This window comes from Mustela putorius, unplaced genomic scaffold (assembly GCF_011764305.1).
Source record: "Mustela putorius furo isolate JIRA1106 unplaced genomic scaffold, ASM1176430v1.1 tig00000129_pilon_pilon_pilon, whole genome shotgun sequence".
In the NCBI taxonomy this organism is placed as follows: Eukaryota; Metazoa; Chordata; class Mammalia; order Carnivora; family Mustelidae; genus Mustela; species Mustela putorius.
This window is the reverse complement of record NW_025421290.1, coordinates 41370748-41382187: the sequence shown is the minus strand read 5'-3', so window position 1 is coordinate 41382187 and position 11440 is coordinate 41370748. Positions and strand designations below refer to the sequence as shown.

The 11440-nt window shown below is 43.4% G+C and overlaps 1 protein-coding gene across 5 annotated transcripts in view; it reads left to right on the top strand.

Moving 5' to 3' along the window:
• Positions 1-4663: 4663 nt before the first annotated feature.
• SIPA1L1 (signal induced proliferation associated 1 like 1) overlaps positions 4664-11440 on the top strand; it is a 135241-nt gene continuing 128464 nt past the window's right edge. For 4 of the 5 annotated variants that reach the window (XR_006604606.1, XM_013057457.2, XM_013057456.2 and 1 more), the window contains exon 1: positions 5328-7128. Coding sequence is in view for 4 of the 5 variants with exons in the window: in XM_013057457.2 (XP_012912911.1) it covers positions 5631-7128 (1498 nt within the window). In the remaining variant the exon portion in view is untranslated. Of the gene's footprint in view, positions 4683-5327; positions 7129-11440 lie in introns of those variants that run through there. The other variant, XM_013057455.2, reaches the window with a different exon arrangement.

Genomic DNA, 11440 nt, shown 5'->3' with positions numbered 1-11440 from the left:
TTCCTCTTTCTCTAGATCATATTTGGTATTAAGTGGTTTAGTACCAAGTCCTGTTTGATAGTCAGCTGTGTAGTAGTAGATCACAGTGTACAGTATTGTTGAATACAATTTTTATGAATTTTAAATGAATATTAATATACAAATTATTACATCAAAAACACACACTTGTTTTCCTGATCTAGTCTGGTCTTGTAATATCTTGCTGTCAGATATGGAAATACGCAGGGCCCCTGATAAGAGGGTGAGCTCCGATTTCTTTTTCTTGAAAGTATTAGTTTACCGAGCGTCAAAACCCATTATTTTCCCTTTAATAAATCGGATTCACTGTGACCCTCCTGCTCATTCCCTTTTACTTTACTTCTACCTTTACCATTCCCCCTGGAGCGCCTCAAACCTAGCTCTTTGGCGTTAGAGTAATTACGTAAGTTTAGTCGTACTTAAGTATAAAAGATAAACATTCCCATTTATTTCTCTTTTTCTTTGGCCAGCTGTTGAAACGTTCACTGCTCATTAGTAACTGCACCACGTAACCTGCTCCATACCTACTTTATTCATCATCTCTTTTTTTTTTGCCATCAAGCTTTCGGCCAAAGTTTGTTGTGTCCTTCACCAGGCCTTTGAAATGTAACTTTTTTTCATTAAACCTTTTTAGTTGGGCAGGTGGGTAGGATCCAGATGTTACTCCCACTTTTGGTTCTTGCTCTGGCTTAATGGACACATTTTAAATTGCTTGCTTATCTCCAAATTCAAATGTGACTTGATCCTGTCACATAGTGTTGTAATCCCATAACTTTTATACTCCGTTAATTTCAGAGTAAGTGTTTTGAATCTCCTTTGTCTCCATCAGTGGTGTCTTTTTCCGATAGTGAGTATTTTGAGAACAGGAACTAGATTTATCAACCCTGTTTTTCCCATTCCTTCCTGCTTTTTGTTGAAGGGACAGAATGGAAATGAAAAAAGCGGGAAATTCCTGTCTAAAAAGTTACATTTTGATTCAAAGATCTTAAATTATGCATGACATTGCACTGAGATGTTTGTGTGTGTTTCAGACTCTCTTGAAAGAGTGAGACAGCCCTTCCAATGGAGATGTTGTTTTTATGTAAAGAGCATGAAATTCAGAAAGCCAGGAAGGGATGTAAAGGAAAGAGTTTACCTTATTTGGTCATCTTTGCTAACCTAATGTTCAAGCACTGTAAGCTTGTATTTCTATTTTAAAATAAAGCTGCTTATTCCATTCTAAAGAATATTTATGGGCATTCTAAATCTGTATATACAACTTTGTAAAGTATTTACATTGATACTTTCATAAATAGTCAAATTTCATAACTAATATTAAATAAATACCAGTGGATGAAGTTAACAACATCCCATTTTGGAATATGGACATGTTTGATGAGAAGGACTGCATCTTTTTGGTGAATATACTGTATTGTGTTGTAAATTATTTTAGGGCAGAGGAAGTGTAGTTGTTGGTTTTTCAGTTTTTGGTTTTGTTTTTATTTTTTCCCTTCCCACATCTTCTTGTGTAGCCTTTAAACCATTTTTTATGCCCTTGGCATAAAGAAAGTTTCTCATGTTCCTTTTATTGGGTTCCTTCAATTCTTTATCGTTCTCACTTCCTTATCCCTCATTCATTTCTTGGGGAAAAAATTATTTTTCCCTTTTTTTGGTAGTTAATTCACCGGACAAAATGGGTGAATAAGGAAGGTATCACATGAGTACTCGCATGCGCTTCATCTGGGGTTTAGGGAACGAGGGTTGTGAGTGGAGACGTGGAGGCTACCGCACAGAGATTATATGTGAAGGTTCGGGTACTTCTGACATTACGAGAAGGTACTGGCTACCGTGCAGCCACCGCCCCGTGCAACTCCATTATTCTGTCTGTGGTCAGTGGCACAGGCAACTGTGTGATCCAACCAAGTGAGCATCCTGCTTTCCAGAGGAGTATGTTTACTTGGGTGTAGCCGTGCCTGCTGTCTCATCCTAATGCCCTCAGTGCCCCCATGCATCCCAGGACCAATACCTTTTATAGCCCCTTTAAAGTATGAATCACCAGTTTTCAGTGGAGCCCACTGGTGATACTGAAGAGTGTGCAAAAAGAGAAAGGCAGGGGAAAATGAAGAACATGATCAGCATGGAAATCTAGAGAAGAACGTTGTAGAAAGGAGGGGAGGGGTCAAGAGTGTAAATGTCTCAAAGAGCCAGAATGATGGGGACTGTTTTCTCTAATGGCCCTAGCGCCAAATGTGTGGTCAACACTCAGAAGGAAATTCAGAAATGCTGGGGATGATGCAGAAGTGAGGAGGAAGCACTTCTGGAAGGTTGATATTATCAGGAAAGAATGGTGGGTTACGCTGTGATGAAAAGACTGTATTATTTTCTGATAGAATCCGCAGCAAGTCACTGAACTAAACCGTGGGTTGGTATTCTTACTAAATGGGTATAACGTAGACACAAGTAGTGGTACCTAGAGGTGGAAAATTAAATGTGTACCAAGGAAATTTCTATATAGCTTACTCCTTCAACAGGTGGAACTGATGTGCTGTCAGTGAGTATTGTTCTTCTATTTAAATCTATTGCTTTTTACTGTATTTATTGATGTTTAGGCAGGTTTGCTGATAGTAAAGGGAATTACTAATAATTGTCAGCATATGTTTGCTTTTCTGTCGACCTTAAGGAATGGGTTTTAGGTGTAACTGATCTGTCATAATATTACACAGATGGTTGACATCTTTATTTTTGACTAGTTTAACAAATGCAAAACATACATATATTTCTACATTTATTAGTCTCTGTCCAAAGTTCATATTGCACTGAAAGGGATTTGAGCTATGCTGTACACAAGGATAGTGAGAAAGTGAGGGAGACGGGGCAGGCAGGGAATGAGAATAGTAAAGAAGGTCCCATGACAGAGACAAAAAATACCTGTTACTTGTCTGTCTTCAACTCCTTGGTTTTTACAGGTCATTAAACTGTGGGCATGCTCTCTCCCCCTGTGCCCATCCATATTTTGAAATTAAAAGAAAACATTGCATTGTTTTGCAAGATGTAGCAGGAGTCTTGGCATTTCTTTCAAATTGCAAAGAAATTTTTATGAAATATAAGATTTTTAAAAGCTCATTAAAAAATCCAGGAAGGCTTTGAGAGGATTCTGAAGAGGAGGTCTGTATAGAGACAGCCAAGCCTGGGCATTTCCAAGTCAGTTCTATTTATTGTCTTTTAGGGCTGGCTTTCAGTTTCCTCCTACAATGGGATACAACTTCACATATCCTAAAAAAGACTGTTCTGCAACAAACTATTTTCTGAGGGAAATGAAACGTGACAAGAATGTCTTTATCCTGGTGGCATTAGTGTGTTGGCCTTTTAGAGACTGAAAGCTCTGAGAATAGATTTATTTGGATTTCTGTGAGCTTGTGAGAAATGTTGAAAGCATCTGATTTTTATAAGAAGCTACTTAGAATTGTTCTTTATGCCAGTGTGTTCTTTGTCTGAAAGCTTGTTTCTTTGAAATCAACACCCCACCTCCCACCCCCCACCCCCAGTTACAAAATAGCTCATAAATTCTAGCTTTGGTTGCCTAAAGATTTTTTCCTTTGGAGATGGGCTGGAGGTTACTTTGTATTTTGGCTCAGTTGCCTGGTTTTCCTCCCATTTTATGTGGAGCACTTCTCGAACCTCAGCTGCGGCCACATGTGCTGTCCCTCTGCTGCTGGAAGCAACAGTTAGCACGTTCTTCCGCTTGAAGGCTTACAGTTCGAGAGGAGCATGCAGCCTTGTGAATTGTAAAGGAATCCAGAGCAATCCGGGGAGGGCAGAAGTGGCTGGAGAGCTCAAAAGCCAGGTTTAATTAGGTAGCCCTGCAAAGCCTTTATCCCCTGCACAGAAGCAGGGGTAGGTGGGGGGAGAGGAGCCAGAGTGAAAACAATCTGCGTTTCTCTGCCCGGCTGCCTGGCCGGCCCCTGAGCCCAGCTGGAGCTGAGCCGGCCCTGCATTCTGCAGGCAGCGTGCAGTTTCTGAAACTCCCCTAAATGTTCCAGCCTTTAAATAGCAGCGAGTCTTCTAAAAGGATGCCGCGTGCTCCAAGAGAAATTAAAGCGGCTGCCTCGGAGGCAGGAGGCCGACGAGTGAGATGCTTAATTATCGTGGAAGTAAGTGCTTGTTACCGAGGAGCCGAGTGCAGCAAGCGCGGGTCGTCCTCGGGGTGTCAGCCGTGATTTGTAGACAATGCAGCCCTGTCAGCGCAGTGCTGGTTCAGCAGCATCCTTCCAAACATGTATTTGGCAAGAATTTAAAGGCCACCTCTTGTGTAATTTGTGGAGCCTTGGAAAGGGGTCCTCTGCCTTTATTTTCAGGATGTACGCAACCATGCGGGGTTTTGTACTCAGAATGTGTGCCTCTTCCCTCCTGCCTGATGGGCTCACAAGGAAGTTGGTGTTCTTCACGCGTCACCTGCAAGGATGCTAACACTTCTCTGTCGTCTGTCGGGGAGTGCGGAGAGGTCTGTCCAGAACAGCATTTTTGTTTCTGCTGTCTTAGTACATCAGCACCGGAGGGTGGAGGAGGAAGCAATGCGTAAGGAAATGCAGGCGTTTTGTTAATTAGCGGAATATTTCTAGCTTCAAGAGTAGACTAAAGAGAGCTGGGGAAGAGGTGGTGGTGAATGCGGGACTGCTCCTCAAGGGGTAAGTAATAAAGTGAGGGAAATACAGGGGAGTGCTAATGGAGGTAATGGCTCCGGGAGAACCTGTTTATTTTCTCTCTATTGTATCTGCTCTTGCCAACTATGTTAAGCGTTTGTAAAGAGACTGAAAAAGCAAGTGGGGTTTTGAAATATGAAGGATGTTAAAAAGTGAGTGTTGCAGTGTACTTGATAACATGATTTTTAGTCTGGTTTAAAAACTGACTCTACATTGTTCTGATTATTGAACTCTGTTGCTCGTGTTTCGAACTTCTGCTCGGCACAGTGGTTCATGATGTTCTCCCTTATGGGAGATCACTGGAGCCTGGTGTACTTGGTCTGCACTTGGGGTAGGAGCCTTGATGTCTTGGAACAAGATTCCCTACCCCACCCCACCCCCATTACATGTAACAGTTCAATGAAGCTAAAGTATTAATAGTCTTTCAAAACATATATTACTTAAATGTTGGATTTTATTAAATGCCTTCACTTTCTTTTAAACATGCTTTACTACAAAGATGGACTGTGAACTGTGACCTGCAGTCCATTATTGAGTCTTTTATTTTCATGTGTCTGGTTTTAGCAATTGCATATTTATTTTTAGAGGTATTTATCAAATGCTAATTCTAATTGTCCTTCTCTCTTTTAGAGAAAGCATGGGATTGTGGCAATCACAGAGTCCCAGTAATACAAGTTCCGTTCAGTTTCTTCTGAAAGAAAGCTGTCTGTGAAAGCAAAGCAAAGGGAACCATTGTGGATTATAATGTTTTGAAGATCTGGATTTTCAGAGGTTTGGAAACAAGGCATCATTTCACCTTTTAAATGAAAAAGATTAAGATCTCATGCAACTGCTGTATTCTCTGGAAACCGTTCTCCAAAAGGGAAGTGCACATTTAAAACTTAGCTATGATGGTCCTTTGTGCAGGGATTTGAGTCTGATTGCTTCTCCATCATGACCAGCTTGAAACGGTCGCAGACAGAGCGGCCCGCTGCTCCCGAAAGGGCCTCGGTGGTGGCCACGGATGGCGCTCCCAAAGTCCACACCGACGACTTCTACATGCGGCGCTTCAGGTCCCAGAATGGCAGCTTAGGGTCCTCGGTCATGGCTCCGGTCGGGCCTCCCCGAAGTGAAGGTTCTCACCATATAACCTCCACCCCCGGAGTCCCCAAGATGGGGGTTAGGGCTAGGATTGCGGATTGGCCCCCACGAAAGGAAAACGTCAAAGAATCTAGCCGTTCAAGCCAGGAAATAGAAACCTCAAGTTGCCTTGAGAGCCTGTCCTCCAAAAGCAGTCCTGTGAGTCAGGGGAGTTCTGTGAGCCTCAATTCCAGTGACTCAGCCATGCTGAAGAGCATACAGAACACGCTGAAAAACAAGACGAGACCGGCGGAGAGCATGGACTCCAGATTTCTCATGCCCGAAGCCTACCCCAGCTCCCCCAGGAAGGCGCTGCGCAGGATCCGGCAGCGGAGCAACAGCGACATCACCATAAGTGAACTTGACGTGGATAGCTTTGATGAATGTGTCTCGCCCACCTACAAGACTGGGCCGTCACTGCACAGGGAATATGGTAGCACCTCTTCCATTGACAAGCAGGGAACGTCCGGGGAAAGCTTCTTCGATCTGTTAAAGGGCTACAAAGACGACAAGTCCGATCGCGGTCCAACTCCAACGAAGCTCAGTGACTTTCTCATCGCCGGCGGGGGCAAGGGCTCTGGTTTCTCTCTGGATGTTATTGACGGGCCCATCTCCCAGAGAGACAACCTCAGGCTCTTTAAGGAAAGGGAAAAACCACTCAAGCGCCGGTCCAAGTCCGAAACCGGAGACTCATCCATTTTTCGGAAATTACGCAATGCCAAAGGTGAGGAACTTGGAAAGTCGTCGGATCTGGAGGATAACCGGTCGGAAGACTCTGTCAGGCCCTGGACGTGCCCAAAGTGCTTTGCCCACTATGATGTCCAGAGTATATTATTTGACTTGAATGAGGCGATTATGAACAGGCACAATGTTATCAAGAGGAGAAACACCACCACGGGGGCATCAGCCGCTGCTGTGGCCTCCCTGGTCTCAGGACCTTTGTCCCACTCGGCCAGTTTTAGCTCCCCGATGGGCAGCACCGAGGACCTCAATTCCAAGGGGAGCCTCAGCATGGACCAGGGAGATGATAAGAGCAACGAGCTGGTCATGAGCTGTCCATATTTTCGGAACGAAATTGGGGGAGAAGGTGAGAGGAAGATCAGCCTGTCAAAATCAAATTCTGGCTCCTTTAGTGGGTGTGAAAGTGCCTCCTTTGAGTCTACGCTTAGTTCCCATTGCACAAACGCGGGGGTGGCTGTCCTCGAGGTGCCCAAGGACGGCCTCGTGCTGCATCTGGACAGGGTGAAGAGGTACATCGTGGAGCACGTGGACCTGGGCGCGTACTATTACAGGAAGTTCTTCTACCAGAAGGGTGAGTGGAGATCCTGCAGCCTTGTGGATAAAGTAGTTAAATGTATCTGCTACCATTTTTGTCTTTTTTGCATTTTTGAGTGAGTTCCTCCTTTCAGGCATAGAAATGTATATTTACTAGGAAGGGTTTTTTAAATGTAGTGGATGAAATTATAGTCTTTGTCTAAGAGACTTGCTCTGTTCCCTTGAGAGAGAGATGCCATAAAGTTGAAAATATTTTAAAGATAGGTTTTTTTTTTTACTACAAAAACAATCAGAATGCTGCCTTTTTGTAGTTATAGTTTTATAACTACAAAAAGGTTTATAGTTAGTATGGAACCATTTCTTTTCTGCCTCAGTGTTCTCATCAGTAAATGGGACTTACACATTCTTATCCTTTTGATAGGATTTTTGCTCTTTGACAAAAGTCGCAGAGCCAGGAAGTCTCAGGCAGGAGTCAAATCTAGATCTTACAGAATGGGGTAAAAAAGGGACTGAAGAGATAAGTATCCTTAGTATGTTGGTGACTTCCTTTCTAATCTTTTCTACTTTATGTTTGTGTGGGGGGAGGGATATATATGCATCTGTTTTTGGATTGTACTTTATGTATAGTCTTACCTCCTGTTTTAAAGAAAGGCCCTGTGATTTATTGAACCGTCAGTAGTTTAAATGAAGTCTTAGGAGCAATCTAATAGTGATTTTGAGCCACATTATTCACTCAAGAGTGAGCTTTAAGTCCAGCAAGTACCCACGCTGAGAAAACAGGCTGCTCGCCAAGGAAGGACCTACCCTGTGGAGCATTAGCCAGCTCAGGAGTCCCTGCAGTCCAGCCAAGGGGCCCCCCAGATGCAAAGTACTAGAGCAGTTTGACTTTCCACTTACTGCTCCAGGGTTTCTGAATCTGACTTAGACGTCTCCTTCCAAATGAAGTTCCACTTCTAGTGCCCATGGTAGCTGTATTACATTGTTCACAGTAGAATAAAACTTTCTCTAAGGTTATTACATGGTAGACCGTGTTCACGAGGGTTTATTGACCATAAGAATCTTGTCTTGCTGCCAGGTATCCATGTCTTCAGTCATAGATACTTGACAATATGATAACAAAAATCCCATTTTCATTTTTAAACAACCAGTGTTTTTCAATGATTTTATGGTGTTGAGATTTTAGAAATCACCTTTTCCTTATACACCGTCCTATATAACTTGACAAGGTTTCTCAGTGTTGCCAACTTGGCATTTGGGCCCAGATAATTCTTTGCTGGAGGGGGCTATCCTATGAGCCTTGTAAGATAAGATTAGCAGCAGCTCTGCCCTCTATACCCTAAATGCCAGTAGTTGCCCCTCCCCAGCTGTAATAACCTGAAATGTCTCCAGATAGGTCTTGGGAGGTAAAGTTGCTTCTAGCTGAGAAACCCTGCTTTATTGTACCTGGGAAATTTTTCACAGGTGTTTCTGAGCTGTCTGTTGTTGGGGGCCATCTCACTAAAAAAAGACACATTAAGAACATGTTAGTTATAATTTTACTTATGCAGTAGCAGGCACTGTTTCTATTAAGCAGTATATTAATATTAATGAACATTTTGAAGCACATATTATGTATGAGGAAGTTTTAGTAAGTATTTGATATGCCCTGCATTTTTCTCCTTTCATCCTCAAAATGCCCAGTGAGATATAGGTAGCATTAACGATGGCATCTCCCAGTTGAGAAGACAGGACTCACGTGGTTCAGTGGACATAAGTGGTTCAGCTGACAGGGAACTAGTCGTGTGGGAGCCCGGATTCCACTCCTGCTGTCTCACTGGCGTCGTGTTCTTAACCACCGTGCTCTTCTCTCTGCTATGTTAGACTGAAGGGAAAGAGTATGTTTTTGTGTTTAAATCTGGTAGAGATTTGTATGGCATAAAAATTTGGACATCTATATTCCAGAGGTATCCAGCTTAGATCACAGCACTTCATAAACTTAAAAGCCACTAATCCAAAGTCATTTCTAATTTGAAGCATGGAAAATAACCCTCTTACCGAGCATAATTGGAACTGGGTTAATTGAAAATACCAGTTAAAAGTAGGGAATCTTTAAAAGTTATACATGCCCAATATATTTTGTTTTCACTAAAATATGTAGAATGTACTTGCCAAGCTCTTGTGAGGCCAAGGGTTTTTCTTCAACAGTGATGCTACTATTTTGAATTTTATGTTGTATTAACAGTATAAAACCGTCAGAGGTACAACAGACAACAGCAATGCAATCCAGTTTTATGGACTCTGAAGTTTCATTTTTCTCTCATCTTTTATAGTCGTCTTGCCCATGTCTAATCCAATAGCTTTCTTTTTAGTGACTTGCTTTCATTAAGTCTTTCTAAGGCCTTCAGCTTAGTTTTTAATAGAAACAAGATTTATCTCTTATACTCCTATTCCATCAGCTTTCATAATATTTAATTAAATTTCATAATTACAATAACAAGTCGACTGGCATAAACAGGTTTGGGAAGACACCGCCTGACTCTGTCAGCATGAAGTCCAGCAGGTGGGAACAAAGTGCGTGTGGCCCTGGAGATGGTCTGCTCCTGTCCTTGGGCGTTCATCATTGTGCTGGACGGGGGGACTCAGAGCAGCAGTTAATCCAGGAAGTCGGTCCGGTGGGAGGCACTGTCACAGTGCCTGCTGCGTTTTCTTGGGCTGAACAACTTAGAATTTTCAAATCAGGCAGGTCATTTGTCACTGTAGGATAATGAACAACAAATTATGGCTCCAGGTAGCCTCATTTGAAGCTAAAGTGAAGCCCCGTAAGGTGTAACTATATACTTAAGATATTACATAGTTGTACTTAGTCACTAATAAGATATGGTTAAACAAAGTATCCTCTTATAATTTTTACGCTACAACTTGATTCCCTGAGATTGGTGGGCTAACGCCTTTTCTGATCCCGATCGGGATCTGCAAGCCAGTCCTCTTGCTGGAGGAGGACGTCAGTGTTGGGTGCAGCCGGGGCAGCGCCACTGGCCTGGCTGGCAGTCCAGTCCAGCCTCGTCATGACCAGACCCTTGCCCTTCTGCTGTTTAATGCATTCCTGATTGCACTGTGGCTAAGTCTCTGGACGTGGGAGCGGGAAGGGGTTTCCCTTTCGTGGAACAGTCAACATTATATGTAAAATATAATCTTATTGGGCTTGTGAAACTGCAGTCACTCTCTGATATCACACTGTTTCTATGCATGTCATTGTTTTGTGAATGTAGGCTCCAGAGGATATCTGACTCCGCTGTGTAAGCCCTGTGTGTTGCTTGGTGGAAGCTGGGCCAATGCAGGAAGCCCACTGTTGGCACTTGCTATTAAAATAAGCACGGCACCCTCAAGGTTCTGCGCCCCATCCCTTTCTCCGGACTGCGCCTCTTTGCTGGTTTGCTAGCATGCTGGTCCCTCACCCAAGGTTAAATGACAGGAATAACATAGGTAACATTTATTGTGTCTTTACTTGGTGTTTTATGTGGATTTCTTCACTTCCTGCTCTCAGGACCCTGAGACGAAGCTGTCATTGTGATGATTGCAAGTGATGCAACCGCAGCCTTCCTGGAGATACCCAACCCAGGCAGTAGGATAGCATTAATATCAATAGGGTCATCTCCCTTTGAGTCCCTATGTGTATTTTGTGTCTAGTTTTTATTTAGATAGTCACCGAGATCGAAGTACCCCAGAGGTTTGTTAAGTAGAGAAAACTGTTAAAGTTACGATGTTGCCTAGAGTCAGCATGGCTTGTTGGGGAGGGCACTTCGCCAGCCTTCGCTCACCTCACTTTCTGCGGCCGTACAGGACTTCTCCAGTTTTGCAATGGGTGTGCCTGTCTGTGAGGCAGGTCTGCCCCAAATCCCATTCAGACTGAGCATATGTGGAAAAGAGGGGCCCGCGGTCTTGGCAGTGGTGTTTGTTGCTCCATTGGTCAAGAGTGTTGATAGGCTAGTCTCTGTGCCATGTGGAGTGTCGCTCTCAAAGTTACTGGGGATGCTGTGGTAGTGGCAGGCCTCTCCCTACTACGCGGTAGCCAGGAGAAACTGCCACTCTCTGGTCTCAGCTCATCTGATAGCTTCCGACTCCTACTGCTTGTCTAATTATTCTTCCAACAACGTTAAACCATCAGGTTTGATTGTCTCTGTTGTTCTCCCCTTGTCTTCCACCTCTGCTTCTCCTCACCCCACCACACATGTGTCTGTGCTTGCTCCCACAGGTGCATACACACACGCACACATGCACACACCTGTCTCTTCAGCGGTATGCGGGACCCCAGAACTATCAGTTGATTGTTGGATTTCCATTGCTTTTATAACATCCAGTTTTCTTGATAA